Below are 19,747 nucleotides of genomic sequence, written 5' to 3' on the forward strand. Positions count from 1 at the left end.
CGGGCAACCTGCTCGGCGGCCTGCGACAAGGACAGGCAGGGTCTGCTCCCACGAGGCCCCATTCTCCGCCCACGAGGCCAGCCTGCCATGAGCACATTCCCTGAGGCTGGGAGCCCACGGAGGACAGGAGGGTCCACTCAGAGACAACACCAGGTCGGGGCGCCAGCTGCAGCACAGGTAAGTCTGTTCTGGGCTCCTCGCTCTGCCTTCAAGTCGGTGTGCTGAAGCCCACTGTGGGTAACAGCTGGACGCAGACATGGGCAGACTGGGCACAGCTGGGGACAGGGGCATGAGGCTCCCCACCTCCAGGCAGAGCTGTGCTCCCCGTGAGAAAACCCCAACTCAGCTCAGTGTCGGCGTGACTGGAGAGGGGAGGCTTGGCGTGTGGGCTGTACCCCGATTGCCACCCTGTTTTCTAGCGAGGACCCGGCGCCCTGCAGGACGTCAGGCCACCAGCCCTGCCTTGTAGCACAGCCCTCTGTCCGCTTTCAGTGAAAACCCTGGCCTCACCCAGAAAGGACAGGGGATGAATTCCTTTGCGAAGATACAGCCTAGTGGTCCTGACAAAAAAGTGGTCTTACTTCTCTAGATTTGAACAAGCAGTGGAAATTGGAACCCAAACAGTGTCAAACTGTCTGATGCTCACCTTTATGCTTACACACTCATGGTGCACTTCCCTGAGGACACTGTCAGCAGCAGCTCCGACCCAGGTCCTTATGCCTTCTCACTAGACCACTAAGAGCTGCTGCCGAAGCTCAGACCTCACTTACGGGGGCAGGAGCACACGGCGGGTCGGAGCCCACAGCTGACCTGATGCACGGGCCCTGCACCCCCCCACGCTCTCCTCTAAGGCACCAGAACTCCAGAACACCCACCTAAAGAGCAGGGCAGCCTGAGCAGTTTTTACAAGTGAAATCGAGGTTCGAAACAAAATGCCACTAAAATCAAACCACCAATCCCACTATGCAAAGGGTATTGAACACGTTAAAATAATGACAGACACCACAGGCTAATTAATCTTTCGTTTGTTTCAAAGTAGTATTTTCAAGCAACAGATCAATGAATGTCTAGTCTGGTTTGGCAGGCCTTCAAAAATGGTTCTTGCCCTGGCCAGTTGGGTTCAGTGGTTGGAGCATCGGCCTGAGGACCAGAGTCCTGGGTTCGGTTCCCGCTAGGGGCACGTACCAAAAAAAAGGTTCTTAATGGCCTCACGGGGTAAAATGAAAACTGTCAACTAAAAAACAATTCAAATCCATTTTCATGTGAACAGTGGGCTCCTCTGCGTTTCTCACCCCCACAGCCGCCATCAGGCGGATCCTCCCGGGGCGGGGGGGGGGGGGGGGGGCTTCTGTGTGCTGCAGGACATTCCTGAAGCAAGGGCACCCCTCCCCATGGTGACAGCCTGGCTGACCCCCAGAGAGCTCTGGGGAGCCCGGCTCAACACAGACCAGACCAGAAGCCCCAGCCAGAGCTACCCTGTGTCGGCCAGCAGCGTGGACACCAGCCCCGGGAAGCTGGCCGCAAGGTTTCCTCGCCTGCTTCCTAGGTACAAGTTTCTCGGTTACAAACAACATTACAAAATGTATTAGGTGTGACAGTAATTGTCAAAACACTGAATAAATATTCAATAGCATTCCCTAACACAATGACCACTCTTATGCCTCATTGTGTCGCTCACGCCATATCATGAAAAAGCTTCATTTTCGGCATCAACATTTAGTGTCAGGACTAGCAGAAGAGCTGGTGTCTGCTCAGGTGTCGCTCGAGAGAGGCTCGCTCCTGCTCCCCCAGGCGTCCTGGCCCACAGCCTCCCAGAAACGCTGGGATTTTCCTTCCTGCTCTTCCTCTTTCCCACGGCTGCCAAAGCGAGTTTCCTCTCCTCTCCTGACAGACAGTAGTTTTCCTAAGATTTCCAAACCCAATGTCCACGTACGTCCACAAGCCAGCTATTGGACTGTGAAGAATGCATCCAGGCCGAGATGACTCACTGTCCCCGTCTGCAGCCCAGGCTCCTCGGCTCTGGGAGCCCTCAGGGAGGAAACACTGAATTCTTTTGCCTCAGCTCAGTGGCCACTGTCCCTCCAAGACCATAAATCTCCAGTGAGGCCCTTCTCAGCACATACAGGTGCTGCCCAGTGACCCTGCGGCCAGCTGGCTGGGCCTCTGGCCGCGCCAGCCCTGAGCAGGAAGGGAACGGAGCCTCACTCTCTCCTCTGCTCCTCCAGGTGCCGGCGGGGAGCGGAGCCGGCGCAGACTCGCCCCGGGCTGCGAGTGCTCCTGCCAACAGGCTCTGCCCGGACAATGCCTGGCGCACGACGAAGGGCAGCACCTTTCTTTCTAGAGAGGGATCTGCTGCTTAAAACAGGTTTCTGTGAGCCTCGTGGCAGGTCTTGAAGGTCACACGTGGTGGAGGTGTGGGCATGACTCCTCGAGCACCCATCTTCGGCATGGAGACCAACCCAGGGGCCTACAACGGCACGCCAGCGGCACTCGCCGGCAGGGCGCTGGAGAACCAGACGGGCGAGCTCTCGGCGCAGCAGCAGTACGCCATCGGGCTCTTCCTCTCCTGCCTCTACACCATTTTCCTCTTCCCCATCGGCTTCGTGGGGAACATCCTGATCCTGGTGGTGAACATCAGCTTCCGGGAGAAGATGACCATCCCCGACCTGTACTTCATCAACCTGGCGGCGGCAGACCTGGTGCTGGTGGCCGACTCCCTGATCGAGGTGTTCAACCTGGACGAGCAGTACTACGACATCGCCGTGCTGTGCACCTTCATGTCCCTCTTCCTGCAGATCAACATGTACAGCAGCGTCTTCTTCCTCACCTGGATGAGCTTTGACCGGTACCTGGCCCTGGCCCAAGCCATGCGCTGCAGCCTGTTCCGCACCAAGCACCGCGCCAGGCTCAGCTGCGGCCTCATCTGGATGGCCTCGGTCTCTGCCACCCTGGTGCCCTTCACCGCAGCACACCTGCAGCACGCCGGGGACGTGTGCTTCTGCTTTGCAGACGTCAAGGAGATCCAGTGGCTGGAGGTCACCTTGGGCTTCATCATCCCCTTTGCCATCATCGGCCTCTGCTCCTCGCTCATCGTCCGGGCCCTGGTCAAGGCACACAGGCACCGGGGACTGCGCCCCCGGAGGCAGAAGGCGCTCCGGATGATCTTCACCGTGGTCCTCGTCTTCTTCATCTGCTGGCTGCCCGAGAACGTGTTCATCAGTGTGCACCTCCTGCAGCGCACGCAGCCAGGGACCGCACCCTGCCAACAGTCCATCCGCCACGCGTACCCCCTGACCGGCCACATTGTCAACCTTGCGGCTTTCTCCAACAGCTGCCTGAACCCCCTCATCTACAGCTTCCTTGGCGAGACCTTCAGAGACAAGCTGCGGCTGTACATGGAGCAGAAAACAAACGTGTCGGCCCTGAACCGCTTCTGTCACGCGGCCCTGAAGGCCGCCATGCCGGACAGCACCGAGCAGCCAGAGGTGCGGTGCAGCAGCGTGGCCTAGATAGCGAGCTGCTCCCACACGCTCCGCACTGCCTGGGCAAGGGCACCAATGCCACTCAGAGCGCCGTCACCCTGGGCTCCCGGCACCCTCCCTGGACGCCCCGTGCCCCCGCTCCTGCAGAGTTGGGCCTACCCGTGCTCCCAGCTGTAGGTCAGGGGGTGGCAGAGGGGCCTGGGGACCAGCGTGGCCCTCACGTCCTCTGCATAGACTGAAGCTCGCAGCAGAAGACATTTCTGACGTTGCCCAATGAAGGCAAAGGAGAATGCTTTGGATGCAATATCTCAGTTTCAAGGAAGACCTGCCGTGAATCTGCCCTTGAGGAAAACGAAACCTGAGACTAATCTGAGCACACAATGGCCCACTTCCACACTCGGTCTGTGACGGGCTATGCACGCCATTTCCTCAGATCCAGGCGCCAACTTGCCCATGCCTGGTGAGTGACACCTGTGTGCTCAGACTGCCTGTGTCGAGGCGGCTCTCCTCTAGGGACAGGATGGCCACCGCCCTCCAAGAGGCCCATCCAGATTCTATGTGTTCACAGCCGTCGCTGAAGCACGTCAGAGTGGAGTTGTCAGCAGCAGCTCCGGGATGCTCGCTGCAGCTCAGGGGTGGCGGGTGACAGTGGAGTGTCAGCAGCAGCTCTGGACGGCACCGTGGATGCTGCAGCTCGGGTGACAGTGGAGTGTCAGCAGCAGCTCTGGACGGCACCGTGGATGCTGCAGCTCAGGGGTGGCGGGTGACAGTGGAGTGCCAGCAGCAGCTTTGGACGGCACCGTGGACACTCGCTGCAGCTCAGGGTGGCGGGTGACAGTGGAGTGTCAGCAGCAGCTCTGGACGGCACCGTGGACGCTCGCTGCAGCTCAGGGTGGCGGGTGACAGTGGAGTGTCAGCAGCAGCTCTGGACGGCACCGTGGACACTCGCTGCAGCTCAGGGTGGCGGGTGACAGTGGAGTGTCAGCAGCAGCTCTGGACGGCACCGTGGACGCTCGCTGCAGCTCAGGGTGGCGGGTGACAGTGGAGTGTCAGCAGCAGCTCTGGACGGCACCGTGGATGCTGCAGCTCAGGGTGGCGGGTGACAGTGGAGTGTCAGCAGCAGCTCTGGACGGCACCGTGGACGCTCGCTGCAGCTCAGGGTGGCGGGTGACAGTGGAGTGTCAGCAGCAGCTCTGGACGGCACCGTGGATGCTTGCTGCAGCTCAGGGTGGCGGGTGACAGTGGAGTGTCAGCAGCAGCTCTGGACGGCACCGTGGACGCTCGCTGCAGCTCAGGGTGGCGGGTGACAGTGGAGTGTCAGCAGCAGCTCTGGACGGCACCGTGGACGCTCGCTGCAGCTCAGGGTGGCGGGTGACAGTGGAGTGTCAGCAGCAGCTCTGGACGGCACCGTGGATGCTGCAGCTCAGGGGTGGCGGGTGACAGTGGAGTGTCAGCAGCAGCTCTGGACGGCACCGTGGACGCTCGCTGCAGCTCAGGGGTGGCGGGTGACAGTGGAGTGTCAGCAGCAACTCTGGACGGCACCGTGGACGCTCGCTGCAGCTCAGGGTGGCGGGTGACAGTGGAGTGTCAGCAGCAGCTCCGGACGGCACCGTGGATGCTGCAGCTCGGGTGACAGTGGAAGCAGCGATGACAGCCATGTAAACAGCACTCTTACAATGTAAGTAAAGCCTGTGGTTGTGGCACTGCTCAGAGTTATCAATAAAACACGTGTGCTGGCCCTTCCAGGTTCTCCAAGCGGTTCCCTCGGGGGGTAGGGCTCTTGGAGCCTCACAAAGGAAAACCAGCCCGGTGCCAAGAGGCTCGCTCACTCACCGGAGAGCTCTCAGCGGCCAGCATCTCAGTGCAGGCCCTGGACACAGCTGGCATCTCTGGTGTTGGACACCTGCTGCACCATCTTTGGGCACGAATGTTCCACGTGCCCTCGCTTTGCTAGGAGGCTCTGGCTGTCAGTACGAGCCATGGTGTCCGCACCAGCTCAAAGGTCTCGGAGCAGCCAGCTGAGAGCTCCCTGCCCCCTTGAAAGTGGGGGAGGCTCCTGCCCCTCCTGTCCTGCCCATGCCGCTTGGGGCCACCTCCCCAGAAGTGCCCTCAAGGGTTCTTCACATGGGCAGGGCTCCCTGTCCTGGGATCGAGCCATTTTTAGTTTTAATAGCTCTTTATGAGCATAAATCTCCAAGAAAGAATCTGTCCAAGTGTATGCCTGCGTGACAACTGACGGCAGACGCGCACCTCCAGGGGCTCGCCTCCTGACTCGCTCCACACACCCCACTCCGCACATCCAGCCCAGGAGCAGGTGCTTGGGACCCTCCCAGGATGGCTCCAAGGGCACAGAACAGCCCTCCCCCAGCCGGGCCGACGCTCGCTGGAGGAAGAGTCCCTCCCTCTGCCTCTCCGCCCTCCTGCAGGTTGCAGACCTACCAATGGCAGAAAGGCCACGATCATTCGCATAGTTTCCTGAGATGCTCCCCTCACACTCTGTCACCTGCTCTTCTGAACGGCACTCTGCTGTGAGTACAGGTGGCCGTGACCAAGCACGGTGGCCTGCAAAGCTGGTGGAGACATCTCACAGGACGCATGCTGGTTGCCGAGTCCATCCCTGAGCCAGCACAGCCTGGGGCTCCAGCATCGGGCAGCTACCTCCACACAAGGAGCTCTCCCAGTGCATCCGTCACCCTGATTCCAGCTGAAAGGGGTGATGAGGTGCTCTGAAGGTGCCCGAAATCAGAGATCGTCCTTTCTAACCTTTAGCTCTTACAGGGAGGGTTGGGGAGCAGACAAGGCATTAGAGAATAAGGCCTCATTTCTTGTCCTTCCAGTACAAAAGCCCGTCAGGTCCACGCCGTCCCAACACTCAGACAAATGCACTGGTGCTGTAAGTCTGTGGCTGCTGGAACTCCTAAATGAGAGTGAGAGCCAGCAGCTGCTCCATCTCCAGCTCTAAAGCCCAGTCACAAGCCAGGCCACGGGCCTCCCCTCCCCCAGGCACCTCTGGACAGGGACTTCACCCTCCAAGGGGCCAGCGGGATGTTCATGCCCTTCCCTGGGCCACAGCTCAGGGAGTTTCCATCTGGGGTCCTGGGACCCCCTGGGACACTGCACAGGACAAACGTGTCCTTCTTGCTTTGTGAGCTGCCTCCTGCCCCGAAGCCGCCTCAGTGCAGGTCTCACTCGGCTGTGCTCCCCCAGCCACGGGCCAGTCAGGGCTGGACCCAGCTCCTGCTCTGAGCTCCGCACGCCCCCTGCCTCAGTGCAGGTCTCACTCGGCTGTGCTCCCCCAGCCACGGGCCAGTCAGGGCTGGACCCAGCTCCTGCTCTGAGCTCCGCACGCCCACTGCCTCAGTGCAGGTCTCACTCGGCTGTGCTCCCCCAGCCACGGGCCAGTCAGGGCTGGACCCAGCGCCTGCTCTGAGCTCCGCACGCCCACTGCCTCAGTGCAGGTCTCACTCGGCTGTGCTCCCCCAGCCACGGGCCAGTCAGGGCTGGACACAGCGCCTGCTCTGAGCTCCGCACGCCCCCTGCTGAGCCGTGAGAAGGGGCAGGACGGCAAGGGTCTCCCAGACAGACAGCCAGTCTGCAGGGTCACTAGCAGGGTGAGTCTGAGGCAAGGAACTCCTGCTCCTCTGAGTCTCTCCTACCCGAGACCCTGGAGCTCCTGTCTGGGAGACAGACAGCGGGGACGCAGACCTGCCCAGCCCAACCCAGCCCAACCCAGATCCTTCTGAAACACATGTCTGAGAGCTGGGGCCGACTCATTTAGCTGTGGCAGGGACACCACAAGATAAGATCAAGGCTCTCGAGTGCCTTGTTGCTCCCAGTACCCAGCTCTCCCGGGCACTCATGCTTGGACCCCTGCCGGCGCTCAGTGCAGAGCCCTGAGCACCGAGCCCTGGTGCCAGCTCTGCTGCCATTCCAGTGTCCTCCATGCTTAAGGTCAACCTTGATCACGAGGGCACGAGGTCCCAGCCCTCCCCACAGTGCATCCTGTTGGGTGCGGAGGGGGGCCCCTGGCTCATGGAAGCCTCCTCAGTGCACAGACCTTCTGTCCAGAGGAGGCAGGGAGCATGTGGGCTTACGAACTGAGCACACCGTGAGTGTGCTGGGTCCTGACGCCAGAGCCCACAGTGGGGACAAAGCTGCAGACGCCGAGAAGAGGCGCCAGGAGAAGCCGCAGGAGCAGACGGAACTGAAGCCATCGGTTTCAATGCAGGATCTCTACAAGAGGTGCAGGAAGGTTTGTGTACACCATGTGTGTGCACACTCCATGTGTGTGTACACCGGGTGCGAGCGTGTACGCATGTGCACACACAGTGAGTGTGCATGCCCACAGCTCTGTCTGCTCAAAGGACTGCAAGACTCGAGCGGCCATGCCCCCAGTGCCCAGCCCTTCATCTCTAACACCCTTGCCCTGGACAGAAACAGGCTCCCGAGAGAAGCAGCTGATCGGGCTGGGGCAGAAGATGCCAGACAAGCCTTGGGATACGGGGCCTGCCGTGCAAGAGAAGCCCCAGAGCACAGCAGGCCGCGTGGGATAGGCCTGGGACCACCCGCAGGCTCCCACTGGCCACACGGGGCAGCGCAGTGTCAGACCACCAGGAAGAGGAAACAGTGACTGCAGTGCACAGATGTGAATGTGCGGGCCTGAACCCACGAGTGAGGGTGTGGACGGCCCATCGCACAGACGTTGGTGCCACTGGCCGCTGGAGGGCACCGGGGCGGAGTTGACATCCTGCAACTGCCAGGGGGGCGGGGACAGGCAGGCACCTGAGTGCAGGCTGACCCAGGGGCACCACCACGGCCAGGACCCCGCAGAGCCTGCGCCCCCCTCCACCGCCTGCATGCAGGGACAGCGCCACACAGAGGGGGCGGGGCCCACTGCAGGGGAGGCCAGACCTGGACCCCATGTCCTGATCTGGGAGAGAAGCTGAATCTAACTAGGGGGGCAACAGAAATCCCTGAGTGGGGACAGGGAGGGGAGAGATTCAGCCACAATGTCCATGTCAGAGAAGACTAGGAAGGCAGCAGGGGTCCAGGTCACGGGAGGGGGGAGACACAGCAGCTAACCACAGGCTATGGCCCAGGCAGACGTCCAGCTAGGAGATAGCAGCAACATGGGTGCTCGGGGCACTGCAGCCACAGACGCTCAGCTTCCTGAGACGTGAGATAATGCTCTGTCCTAGGGAGACACACCTCCCAGATTCATGGGGCTGAGGCATGCGCAGAAAGATGGGTGGCAACGCTGTAAACACACACACAGGTCAGAGCACATAGGACAAAACACGTGGAAGGCCAACTTTGTGCCCAGGTACAGACCCAAAAGCGCTGGACAGGTGTTCAGACCGACACTCGTACACTGCGTGCCCAGCAGTGGATGCAAAATGAGTCCCGTGTGCACACCCGTGGACTCCTGTCCCGCACGAGGGAGCAAAGTGTGATAGGTGCACGGGCACCGTGGACGAGCCTTCAGGACACGGTGCTGAGCAAGAGCCGACGCGAGCAGCTCACACCTGGAGGGATCCATGTGCAGAAAGGCCCAGAGCAGGCCGTGCACACACAGCAAGCAGACTGGTCCCAGGGGCCAGGGGAAGGGACGCAGGCACCTGCTACTGGGTACGGGGTTTCCTTTGGGGTAGGAAAATCTTCTAGGATTAGAAAGCAGAGATGGTCACATAGCTTGAGTATACCAAAGGCCACTGAAGCACACACTCAAAAAGGATGAATGTATGGCCCTGGCCAGCGTGGTCAGTGGTTAGAACACTGGCCTGAGGACAGAAGGGTCACAGGTTCAACCGCCCTAGTCAGAGTCGTGTGACAGGCAGCCAGTCGCCGTGTCTCTCTCACACTGGTGTTTCTCTCTCACTCTCCTTGTCTCTCCCCTCCCGCTTCCTTCCGTTCCACTCTATCTAAAGATGAATGGAAAAGTATCCTTGGGCAGGAATAACAAAAATCAATGAGCAAACGGATGGATTCACGGTCAATGACATCTCAGTAAAGCTGCTGCCCAGGAGGAAGGCACCCGGCACTTCTCACAGCGGAAACTTATTATCTGGGGTGTCTTCTAATATGCTTTTAAATTAGAAGTTGAAAAAAAGAACTCCAGTGACAAGTACAGCTGAATTTACTAAATCTTCCCTGGGATGCGCACAGAGCCGGAAGGCCAGCATCACCCACCAGGACTCCCCTCCTGCAGGTGCCCCACCAGGTCCAGCAGCCGTTAGCCACTGTTCACCTGGCTGGCCTCCCAGGCACCGCTGACACGGCAGAAGGGACACGGATAAGCTGCCCCTTCTCACTCCTGTGTGCTCTGACCTTCTCTGGGACACCCCCCAGGACGTCTGCGCAGGGCTCTGGAGAACAAGGTTTTATTAGTGCACAGATGTCCCCGGGCCTCCACTCAGGTCAGGCAACACGTCACAACAGCACTTTCTAGTCCATGGTCATCGACTGAGACCAGGGAAGGAAGGTTTTGCTTCTCAAACCGACTGGTCAGGTGAGAAATTGTCTGCGAAGCACCTTCCCAGAGGCCGTGCCGGCCCGTCTGCACCCTGACGGGCTCTTTGCTGCCCAGCTTCCCGCAGGGGGGGAGTCAGCTGGCCTGCTGCAGCGGAAGCTGGAGGGGACGGAGGGGGGTGTCACCTGTCCAGCACCCGCCTCGTCCCGGTGCTGGGCACCACACCTCCTGTCCAAACCCACGCCAGCAGCTGACCCGTCTCGTCACAGCTGCAACACGCAGCCCTGCAAGAACCAGTGCCAAGTCCAGGCGCCAGCGAGCCGGGACACGAGGCCCAGAGCAGGGGACAGCCTGTCCATCACAGCAGGAGGGGGGCCCAGAGAAGTGGGGAGACCTGTCCATCACAGCAGGAGGGGGGCCCAGAGAAGTGGGGAGACCTGTCCATCACAGCAGGAGGGGGGCCCAGAGAAGTGGGGTGACCTGTCCATCACAGCAGGAGGGGGGCCCAGAGAAGTGGGGAGACCTGTCCATCACAGCAGGAGGGGGGCCCAGAGAAGTGGGGAGACCTGTCCATCACAGCAGGAGGGGGCCCAGAGAAGTGGGGTGACCTGTCCATCACAGCAGGAGGGGGGCCCAGAGAAGTGGGGTGACCTTTCCATCACAGCAGGAGGGGGGCCCAGAGAAGTGGGGTGACCTGTCCATCACAGCAGGAGGGGGGCCCAGAGAAGTGGGGAGACCTGTCCATCACAGCAGGAGGGGGGCCCAGAGAAGTGGGGTGACCTGTCCATCACAGCAGGAGGGGGGCCCAGAGAAGTGGGGTGACCTGTCCATCACAGCAGGATGGAGGTCCCAGAGAAGTGGGGTGACCTGTCCATCAGAGCAGGATGGGGTCCCAGAGAAGTGGGGTGACCTTTCCATCAGAGCAGGATGAGGTCCCAGAGAAGTGGGCAGGTCACACACCCAAAAAAATGTCAGCTCTCCAAGTTGATTTGGTTTCTGCCATTGTCCAGTGGGTGTGGATCTTGCCCGGGAACAATGGTTTTAAAAGCCAAAGGAACACAAAAGCTCAAGAACCTGACTGTACGTCTAAGGGTTTCTCCCGGGCAGACTCCATCTAGAGCTTATCGCAGAAAACCAGCTGCGGGGAGGCCTGGACGGAGTCCAGTTATCACTAGAAAAGGTGGAACAGCAACCCCCACTGCTGTGGAAGGGTCGCTCTCAGGCAGAGATCCTGTTCCTGCTCCCCTCCCCTCCCCCACCTGTGCAGCTTTGAATGAACGCACCCCCTTCTGCCTCCCAGTCTGCTTCCCATTGGGTGTTGTCTCTTGGAAAGAACGGGCTGCCTTTAGTTCCCACGGCCCCTGCACAGGCTCTTAGGGAAGCCGGTTACGTAGACCTGGCAGCTGGCTCAGACCTCAGCCTCGCCCTGAGCCGTCCCTGGCATACAGGTGAGTCGTCTGGTCTCCTAGGAGACCCGGGCTCTTCCAGGGAAGTCTGCTTCAACCAACAAAAGAGTGGACATCGCTCCCGAGACACAGCCCTGCTCAGAACGTTCCGTCCTTAGCCAACAGTGTGGCATTTTTCTTTGCTGACTCAAAACTGTGAGCCGCCCAGGAATGAAGAGAGCCCCGCAGGCCGCCGTCTCAGGAGGCATCGGTCTCGCCCTCTTCCGTCCAGGAGACAAAGGCAGTGCCCACTGCCTGCTCCGCCGCTGAAGGCACGGCAGGCTCTCCCCCAGCAGCTAGGAGTGTGCCGAGCTGCCGCCTGGCTCCAGGGACACCCCACATCCATCGGAAAGTCCACTGAGGTTCTTAGAGTTCCAATCAGCTCACCCTGACGTCGGTGGGAGGGCTGGTCAGACAGCGTATGTCAAACCCAACACCTTAACAGCCTGGAAAGTCTGAAAGAACGGGGGACTCCCAGATCGACCTTGGGGAGAAAGCGCAGCACCAGGCCAGTAGTGAGCACCACAGCCGCCGTGTCCTGAGGACATCTGTCCATACCAACGTCCTTCAGGCCAGGCCCAACGACAGCCACACTGGGGGCTGCCACCTGACATATCGTAACCTGGGCCCCCAGATCACCTTCACCCCAACTCTCTGAGTACATGCACACACACACACACACGTGTGTGCATATCTACAGCAGACGAGAAAACAGATACCCTTGGTGCTGAGGACAAGAGGCTGCCCTGTGATGGGAACACAAAGAAACCATCTGTGGGTGCTATGGGTGCCCACAAGCTGGGAGTTAGCAACTAAGCCCTGGCAAGAGTTGAGGTGGTCCTTGTTAGCTGCACCCCGACACCTGTCAAGAGCCAATGCAGGCTTTCTGGAGAGGACGCACCCCCAGGCCTGGGAACGCCCGCAGGTGCCAGCAGCGACCAGGCAGCGGTCAGCCAGGTGAGCAGTGGCTGCAGCAGACGTGACAGGCGCAGGGCAGGCTCACAGACGTCACGCCCACGCCGGAGCATGACGCAGCCTGAAACAGCTGTGCTCACTTCGTGGGACATAAAACTATGAAGAACTTAACACACAGGTCTTCCAAAAGCATCAACGCCACAACACACAATTCACATGGAGTAGATGATATGAACAGTATCATAACTATTAAGCAAATCAAATTCATGGCTTAAGAGCCCCTGAAGAATCAATCTGCACGCCCAGATGGTTTCACAGGCCAATCCTACCAAACATGTATAGAAGAGTTCGCCGTAAATACCCTGGTCAAAGCCAGGCAAAGGCAGAATAAAGAGAGAAGCCACAGGCCTGCCTCTGAGAGCTCACGCCAGTGACCACACGGGGGTTTGTCCTGGGCACGGGAGTCTGGTCCGCATCCAGCACCAGTCAATGTAAGGCGCATGTCAATAGGCTAAGGAAGGAAAATCACAACCAGAGCAGTTGGCGTGGAAAAAGGATGTGACAAAAGTCAGTGGCACTCATGATAGGAACTCTCAGCACCCAGAGAGGAGCTCCCTGACCCTGACAAAGAGCAGTTGCAGTGTGGAAGGAGGAGGGAGACATGGGAGGGACCGCGGGGAGAGGTCTGCATGTGCACTGCAGTCAGCGGGACGTCAGGGCTGCCTGCCAAGGCCGAGGCAGGTGCAGCACAGGAGCGACCGTGCCCAGGTGCTGAGAATAAACTCCAGGGAGTCAGGAGCGAAGAGGCTTCGGGAACACGGGACAGTGGGACCAAGAGGGCAGTGGTGACAGGGCAGTGGGCGGATTCCAGGTGTCGTCCGGAGCCCACAGGACCCTCATGGACGGCACGTGGGACATGAGAGAAACAGGAGCAGAGAGTAAATCCGAGGATGTGGAGGGGTCAGACACAGAGACAGGAAGCTGGGGGCAGGGCAGGCTGGGGGGAGTGAGTGTTCATGGGGAGTCTCAGTCTGGGAAGAGGGACAGTTCCGGAGATGATGGTGGGGACGACTGTACAATGCTGTGAGTGTGCTTGTGCCCCGGAACTGTGCACCTAAAAATGGCTAAACCGGTGTGGTGTACTTTATGACAATACAAGAAAAGAGTGGCCCAGGACTCTGCCCAGCAGGGGAGCCGTGGGGCTGTGGCCGGACGCTCTGGGAGAAGAGGTCCGAGCCCGCTGCTAGGCGCCGAGCAGGCTTCACGTGGGCTGCAGGTCTGGCAGAGCAGGAAGGAGCTGCAGCTAGGGATGCCAGCGTGGGCGGCATGCACTGAGGGCCAGCACCAGGCGGCCATGAGGGCAGCGAGCAGGCAGGGGCAGCTGAGAACCAGGCCGGCCTCCAGCACAGAGGTGTGTGCAGCGAGGAAGAAATGTGCGCCTGAGCTTCTCTCCCACATGACACAACCGCAGAGAAATGCAATCTGGACCTCAATTTGGATGCACGGGAACATCTCCAACCTCCACCCTCGTCATAAATTCCCACTCCCTCTTCAGACATGCTGGCGGCGACCATGTCACAAGGGAGAACAGGATGCGCGCGCCTGGTGCTCCTCGTCTGGCACCAGCAGACCTGGGGACACAGAGCTGCTCAGCAACACCCGCTTCTTAGCCTGGCCAGGCTGGACCTGGACATGAGGACACAGGCTAGCAGGGGGTGCGCTCAGTGAGAGGGGCAGCATGCAGACGCAAGCCTGGGGATGCCGCCAAGTGCCAGGCCGCTGGGGGGGATGGAAACACACATGTGCACACACATGCTCACACACACAGTGCTCATATGTACATGTGCACACTCAGATGCGCACACTCACACATGCATGCGCACTCACACATGCTCACTTATGTGCACACATGCACATTCAAGCACACTCACATGCTCACACTCACATGTGCACATGCATACGCACTCACATGCTCACTTATGTGCACACGCATTCACACATGATCATGTCCACGTGCGCACATGCATACGCATTCACACATGCTCACTTATGTGCATGCACATTCAAGCACATACTCACATGCTCACACACACTCACCACATGCCATCCACGTCTTGGCCGACCCGGGACCCCAGCCTGCCTGGGGAGAACCCAGCCTGCTCAGTCTGAGGTGGCAGAGGCCTGCATACATAAAGGAAGGTGCTCACATGGCCGCCAAAAAGAAACCAGAGCCCATCGCTGGTTCTCAGGAAGGTGCTCGGTCGGCGCACTCAGAACAGCTGACCGCCAGAGGCCACAGTGCCGACTCCACACTCAAACTGACCGCCAACCAGTCATCAGGGCAGTGATGACGTTTTGGTCTGTGTGGCAAAAAGTAGGCGCCGTCCTCTGGGCTGAGACTCCCTTCAGGTTGGAGCACAGAAGAAAAGCTGCGCACACCTGGGCAAAGCAGCCCTCTGCCACGGGCGACAGAACTCGCACAGCGACATTCCTCAGAGTGACTCCTGCCACGCGGGCATCTGGGAATCCCTGTGGCTGAGCGTGTCTGTGTCCATTCAGCTGACCCATGTCAGACATTTGCTGACGAAACTATGATGAAGTGCGACTCCTGGTATAAAACTCCAGACTTCAGGGGTCAGGCCCGTTTCCACTGACCTGACTGAACCTCCCGCCTGCCCGCCCTGCCCAGCACTGCGTCTCTGTGTGGCACTCTGCCTGGCGTCCACGATGGGTCAGTGCTCGCCTCCACTTCAGTGCAGACACTGGAGCACTGAGCACCACCCTGCCTCGGTCACAGGCTAGTAACGGAGCGGGAGGCTTCTGTGGGTTCTAACTACACAGCCAGAACGCTGTAAGGAACCCACCGGTTTTTATAGTAGCGATGTAAACAAAGACTCATTCGTAAAGTCGCTAGCTCTCACCAAGCGTAGCAACCCAGCCCCGCTTCCAGGCCAGTCGCACGCTCAGCCCACTGCCTGCACCTGTTCAGGCCCAGAGGCAGCACAGCAGCCGCGCACTCGCATCGCATCGCCTCCCGGCCCCCCGGCCGCTGCCGTGACACCAGGCATCATCCCCTCTGACGGCCTGGGGAGCGTGGTCCTGTCTGAGCACCGACCCACCAGCCCTTCTCTGGACATGAAAGTGGGCAGTCAGGTTCCATGGCAAAGACCCCCCAGCCTGTTCCCCTCCCGCCTGCACTGTCCCCTGCCCCAGACAAAAACACGTGGCGGGGGGCAGGAGGAGGGCTTCCTCGGACCATACAGCCAGGTCCCCAGACAGCCACAAGCAGCGGCCCCAGCCCAGCCACCCTCGGGCTGTGAAATGGCACCGGGCCACAGCCTCAGGCCCTACTTTTGGGCTCACGCCCAACATGTGCCGAGCGTTGCGTGCGCGGGAGCCCGCTACGTTCCTGGTCATGGCTGGTGTCCCGCAGTCACAGTGCGGTCCCTGCCCGGAACCAAGTCTCCCACTCCCTGACGCTGGCGGGGGGGGGAGGAGGGTCACGCCTGCTTTAGGCGGCCACTGTGCTAGGTGCGGAGAGCAGTGTCCGTGGCGACTGCCAGCTTTTCAGGGCATCACCGAGCACAAAGGACAGCCGGGGCCCACTGCAGAGGAGCGTCCTGAGGGGACCATGCAGACGAGAACAGCCACTGCGCCACTGAAACTGACCACAGGAGTTAAACTAGACACTGTTTATGCTTGAACAGCAGGAGACAAGCTCCAGGCCTGGGAAACCGCTTCAAAGCAGCAACTGTTTTCCCAGCTGTGAAGACTCCATCCTGGGAAATCTTTTCATACCATCACAAAAATAATTCTGCAAAGACTGAACAAATATTCAGCCTAGTCTGCCATCCTGGTGCCTCAGACCCCGACCTGGAGCGTTCTTGCACCCACCGTCTGACGAGGCTGACTGTTCCTCACAAGTGTGAGTGAACGCCACAACGGAACAGCTTCCTGAGTGCACGCGGTACTGGCTCACCTACCGAAACAGACAGTCCTGGGCCGACAGAACCCTGCGGACTGGCCGCACTGTCTGTCTAGCGGCATGGAAATGCTCAGCAGTCACAGGACGGGGACGGACTGGACGACCCGGGCACAACTACCCGGGAGGGAACATGTATCCATCCCAGATCTCGGCACCTCTGGGGCAGAATCTCCTGTAAGCTCTGAAATGTCCAATCTAGACCATGACCAACAATCTCAAGACAGGGACAACGTCACCTCCTTCTGCTAAAGCCAAGAAACAAAACAGATTCATTCAGGAGACTGGGGTTCCTGGTCAGTTCTACCATCAGCCATGGGAGGAACTTACCTCGGACAGAAGGAACAGTCCGGCCCCTGGCTTCTCGGGGTTGTCTCAGGACACGGGAGTGCTCACCCTGGTCCTCTGTGAATGCTGCAGAAGGACAGGCCACCTAAACCCAGTTCAATCTCAAAAATGGGAAAAGGACTAAAATAACAGAGTTTCATTACCTCAAAAGTACTTGTGATAAAGAGACACGTGAGAGCGGAGAGCCAGCGTGCTCTTAAGGACACTGAGGAGGCCCTGGCCGGTGGCTCAGCAGTCAGCATCGGCTCTGTGGACTAAAGGGTGGCAAAGACGCCACCTGGCTGCCTCCCGTACGACACTGACCAAAGGGCCCTGGTCAGGGTCATACGGGAGGGAACCAACTGACGTCTCTCACATCAGGGCCTCTCCTGCTCCCACTCTATCTAAGAATCAATGGGAACACGCTCGGGTGAGGACAACAACACAACACGCGTGCTCCCGCGGCAAGCCTCACTGCGCACGCTCCCCTCCACAGAGGGCGGGAGGCCAGGCGGAGGCCACACCAGAGAGGTACACCGCCCTGAGTCTGCGTGGGACACGGCTCACCTGTCAGGGAGCCGCGAGCTTCTGGGGGCTGGGAGGGCCCCGGAGGAGGAGTGCGGAGGCTGGAAGACAGACCTGGGGCCTTTCTTCCTGAACCTCCCATGTCACGTGAGGCTGTGTCGGGGAACCTGTATTTGAAATGGGTTGTGTTCTCGCTGCTCACCTTTGTTCTTAGATGCTGGCCACACTGCCGCCCTCACACTGGGAGCCCAGTCCTGTGGGAATGTCACTGGGACCTCTCTGAGCAAGGACTGGCAAGTGGGCTCTTCCCACAGACCCCCCAGGTGCCCATCCAGAGCACAGCCAGGACGCAGACCCCAGAAGGGAGCCACTGTTCTGAGTGCCCCTGTGGTCCAGGCCTATGCGGGGCTAGGGTAAGGCCATTTGTCCTTGAGGCGGGTGCAGGTCAGGGCTGTGTCCTGCTGGCAGTGAGGAGCCCCCCCAGCCCCCGTACGAGGAGCTTGGGGTCTGGCCCACCACAGGAGCAGGGGGAAGAGAGTGAGGAGAGCCGGGTCCATCTCGGCAGAGGCTGCAGGCTGGACTGGGGGCGGGGAGAAGTGGGAAGGGCCCAGAGAAGACACCTGTGTGGGAAGGCGAGCCGTGGCGGCACTCCTCGCGCCCAGGAGCCACCAGGCGGAGGAGGTGGCTCGGGGGTCCCCATCTCCCCACCATCAAAGGAGAGGGGGCAGACAGAGAACCAGGACGAGTGCAGCCGGCATGTGGGCCCCTGGAATGCACTCCTGGGTGAGGCCTGCCCCGAGCCTGCGCCCAAAAGAGGGTGGACTGTGGGGCTCCGGGCTCCCGGTCACGGCGATCCACACACAGAGATGAGGCTATTTTCCCAGAGTGCAGCTGGCATGTGGGCCCCTGGAATGCACTCCTGGGTGAGGCCTGCCCCGAGCCTGCGCCCAGAAGAGGGTGGACTGTGGGGCTCCGGGCTCCCGGTCACGGTGATCCACACACAGAGATGAGGCTATTTTCCCAGAGTGCAGCTGGCATGTGGGCCCCTGGAATGCACTCCTGGGTGAGGCCTGCCCTGAGCCTGCACCCAGAAGAGGGTGGACTGTGGGGCTCCGGGCTCCCGGTCACGGCCATCCACACACAGAGATGAGGGCTATTTTCCCAGAGCCTGCGATGCAGATGCCGGATGGCACCAAGACTGACCTGGGCCCTGTGCCTGCAGGAGGGAACCTCCTGCTGTCTGCCCCCCTGCCCCGTGGCCACAACTGCACATGTTCACAAAACTCAGCTTAAATGCTCTCCCCAAAATGCATGAATGTGAATTTTCGCTGACATGTTCTTCCCTGATCCTAGCAGTGTGGCAGGCCCTGGGCCCGGGCAGAGCCTGTCATCACCTGCTCCTCAGAGCTGCGCAGGCGTGGACTGCTGCAGCATCGCCTCACTTCCAGAATTCCGCAGAAAAAAGGTACAAAGACTTAATTTTATTTTTCATCTTTTTCCGAGCTCAATTTCCCACTAAACGCAGAACACTGAAGACACCGCACTAGTTCAAAACTCTCAGCTACCACTCTCAGCATCAGACGCTGCTTGTCCACTGAACACACCTCCCACTCCGCGTGGCACAGCCACGCTCTCACCCCACGCCTTCGCCACCGTCTGCAGAAATGCATCCAGGAGCTGACTCGCTGCCTGCCCCGGGCCCCCACGCTGAGCAGACTCCTCCCCACAGCCTCTGCTCAGGAATCAGGGTGCAGCACCCGGGCAGGTGGGCTGAGGGCTGTCCTCAGACGCAGTGGCCCCCCTTCCTCTGGGCAGCCCCTGCCCTCTGCAGCTCTCTGAACTGTGGTGCTCAGGTTTCAGCCCCGTGCCGTGTGAATTCACTTCTATTTGCTCTGCTTGGGGCTGGATGTGTGCGGCAGTCATCAGTGCACAGGATTTTCTGCAGATTCTCCTCCGTCTTCTCTCTTCTCTCCTCCCTCCTGTAAATGTAAGTGGGACCCTCCATCCCATAGCTTCTCCTGTTTGTCATCTCCACACCTCCCGTGAGCATTACTGGGCATTTCACCTGTCTCCCCACTTCTAACGCTCTTCAGCCACGTCTAACCTGCTACCTGCCTTGTACAGTTCTTCATTTCCACGTCATACTTTCACTGTAGTATTTCAGTTGGATTCCTTTTCCACTCTGCCTGTTTGTTTCTTGTGTTGAAAGCAAAGGAGAATTTACCCCTCCAAATACTGGAAACATATCAAAAGTCTTCAGATTGACCCCTCACCTACTTTCCCAGCTGACTCTCGGACACTGTTCCTCCCATGACTGTGCTTTTCTACTATGGAACGTTCCTTAGCAGAGATGTTCTCCTTGGACGTCCCTGTGGGGCGATTTTGCCTTTGTCTCTGCTAGAGAGCCCATGAATTCACTGGTCCGAACAAGTCTGTGGGTAGTTTCTTGACTGGGCTCCCCGGGTGGGTCGGTGTGAACCTGGGTCTGGCACCCACACAGCTGTAGCCTGGGGTTCTGTGTGCATGACTCACCCCTACCCCCAGCTTCCTGCTATGTCTGCCCAGTGGTAGCATTTTCTAAATCACACATGAAGACAAGGGC

The 19,747-nt window shown here is 59.5% G+C and overlaps 2 protein-coding genes across 2 annotated transcripts in view; one reads left to right on the forward strand and one right to left on the reverse strand.

Moving 5' to 3' along the window:
* The window catches only part of CUNH7orf50 (chromosome unknown C7orf50 homolog), an 86,000-nt gene that overhangs the window by 51,625 nt on the left and 14,628 nt on the right, over positions 1–19,747 (reverse strand). The gene's annotated exons all lie outside the window — the stretch shown is intronic.
* GPER1 (G protein-coupled estrogen receptor 1) lies at positions 2,421–3,509 on the forward strand. The gene has a single exon (XM_036241957.1). It carries the CDS (start codon positions 2,421–2,423, stop codon positions 3,507–3,509), a length of 1,089 nt encoding a protein of 362 aa, XP_036097850.1.

This window comes from Molossus molossus, unplaced genomic scaffold, assembly GCF_014108415.1.
Source record: "Molossus molossus isolate mMolMol1 unplaced genomic scaffold, mMolMol1.p scaffold_m16_p_4, whole genome shotgun sequence".
Classification (NCBI taxonomy): domain Eukaryota; kingdom Metazoa; phylum Chordata; class Mammalia; order Chiroptera; family Molossidae; genus Molossus; species Molossus molossus.

Coding starts and splice junctions, on each gene's coding strand:
- GPER1 (XM_036241957.1), top strand. CDS start 2,421: ATGACTCCTCGAGCACCCATCTTCGGCATGGAGACCAACCCAGGGGCC.